The 2300-nt window shown below is 35.2% G+C and overlaps 1 protein-coding gene across 1 annotated transcript; it reads left to right on the forward strand.

Annotated features, from left to right (window-relative positions):
• Positions 1-2300, forward strand: holn1 (CD2 antigen cytoplasmic tail-binding protein 2 homolog holn1). The gene is made up of 3 exons (XM_034978801.2): positions 1-494; positions 1108-1426; positions 1763-2300. The coding sequence occupies exons 1-3, from the start codon at positions 303-305 to the stop codon at positions 2254-2256; spliced, it is 1005 nt and encodes a 334-aa protein (XP_034834692.1). The 5' UTR covers positions 1-302; the 3' UTR covers positions 2257-2300.

Consider the following 2300-nt stretch of genomic DNA (forward strand, 5'->3'; position numbering starts at 1 on the left):
AATGACAAGATATGCCCGTGCCCAAGCGAACAAAATTTTTCACGGTTTTAGAACCAAATAAATCAGCGCCACCTCTTAGATACTAATGAACAACCCGTTTGAAATCCAGGCGAAACTGAGGTTGCATTGGTGCTAGCACGAATGAGTCGGTGCCATTTTGTTTGTTCAACGGCCCTGTCCATACGAAGTGTTATATAAGTCAATGTAACGTATATAATAGAAGAGATCAAGGGATATAATAAAATTATAAAATATAAAACATTCATCCAAGGTAGTAGGTACAATTACTTTTTGTAGAAGAAATGTCGAAAAGACCGGCATCTGTTACTTTTGAGGAACCTGAGCAGAGTAAAAGGTCTCAGAAAAAAGAGGGAAAGAAGCATTCCTTGGACTCTGATGAAGAGGACAGTGCAGCGGAGGAGGAGCAGCAAAATGTTCTCAACGCTGATGATATAGAGGGTGAAGAGGACGGTACTGGAGGTATAGAAGGTGAAGTAAGTAGGAGACATCGGTAGTACCTACTTAAATATGATGAACAGCCAAATAAATTTTAGGTGTAAACAAACTACAATATCTGATTAGATTTTGTACTGCTGGAATATTGTTATTCTATACAGCATAGAAGTTGACTTTGCCCCAGCAACACACCAGTGGGCCTATTCATTCTATACTTACATTAAATGTGAATGTAAACATGTTGTAATGTGCCAAATGCTGGTAAAACTAAAACTTGCATTGAAATCGTCTCAATAAATTAGAATTTATGTGCTATTACTATACCTACAGGTAAACAAAGGACTGCTGCTTTGTTGGAATACCATAGTTACATAATTTGTGATTACAATAATAATAACCAATACTAATATTTTAAATGCGGAATTGTGTCTGTCTGGTAGCTTTTCATGGTTTAACCGATTTTGATGAAATCTAATCAGAGTTAGCTTGCTTCCTAGGAACGGACATAGGCTATTTTTTACCCTGGAAAATTAAATAGTTCCTACAGGATTTTTAAACACTTAACTCCATGCAGATGAAGTTGCAGGCATTATCTAGTAATTAGGGTACAATAAAAAATTATATCTCTTAAAAATGACTTAATAATTTCAGATCACAATAACGCCATTTAACATGAAAGAAGAATTAGAAGAAGGGCATTTTGACACAGAAGGTCACTACCATTGGAAAAAGGAGACTGAGATCCGAGATGGTTGGCTTGACAATATTGATTGGGTGAAAGTGAAAGGTAGACCTGAGGATAAGTATAAGATTTTTAAAGATGAAGAGTCAACATCCAAAGGCATTTTTGATGGTTCAGACACTGATGAAGAAGAAACTGATGAGAAATATGATATTATAGCAAACTATAAGGAAATTATACAGTACATGAAACCTAAGGAGACCATTGCAAAAACTTTACAGCGCCTAGGTAAGATTATTATTTCAATAAAAAAAGGAGTGATAGATTAGTAGTTAAGACATTGGCCTCCTTTTTGGGGGCTAGCAATAAAACTTCCAGAAGTCAGCTCTGGCTCGTCACTTGGACATCATGTCTTGCACTATGTAACTACTTACAGCAAGTCAATATCAGCAAGTTAGTTGCTGAAACTTGCGGTAAACTGACGAGCAGTTAAGTGATTAGTGGGATAGTATTATTTTTCAATATTTTTCAAAATCATGTTTTTTTTACAAAACAACTTGTAAATTGTTATTATATCAGTACTTCAGAATAAGAACTTAATCATTAATTTTGTTATTATTACAGGCGCCAATTTAAAAATTTCAAGTGCTGAACGCTGGAAGCGAAAAAAGGCTGGAGTAGTTGATGAAAGTAGCAAAACAGTAACAAGAATCACAGAACTTGCTAATCAAATTCTCACTAAAGAGGGTAACATGGATATATATCAGGAGACCTATGAAAAAATAAGTGATATACTTGCTAAAGAGAAATCAAAGAAAGGTGATGCTCAGTTAGACATGTATGCTGATGATTTTGATGAAAAGGAAAAATTGAATATTGATAAAAAGGATCCGAGTGAAACAAATGAATGTTCAGAAAAAGATGACTCCCAGGAGTTGAAATGGGAATTCAAATGGACTCAAGATAACAATGCGGAGATTTCGGGTCCTCATACAACGGAGCAGATGCAGAAGTGGGTCACAGAGGGTTACTTCAAAACTGGAGTGTGGGTCAGGAAGTGTGGTGAGGACACACAGTTTTATAGCTCCAACAGAATCGATTTTGAACTTTATATTTAGTTGTCTTAATTTTATATTTAAGAAATACACAATTATACAAAATA

This window comes from Maniola hyperantus, chromosome 2 (assembly GCF_902806685.2).
Source record: "Maniola hyperantus chromosome 2, iAphHyp1.2, whole genome shotgun sequence".
Classification (NCBI taxonomy): domain Eukaryota; kingdom Metazoa; phylum Arthropoda; class Insecta; order Lepidoptera; family Nymphalidae; genus Maniola; species Maniola hyperantus.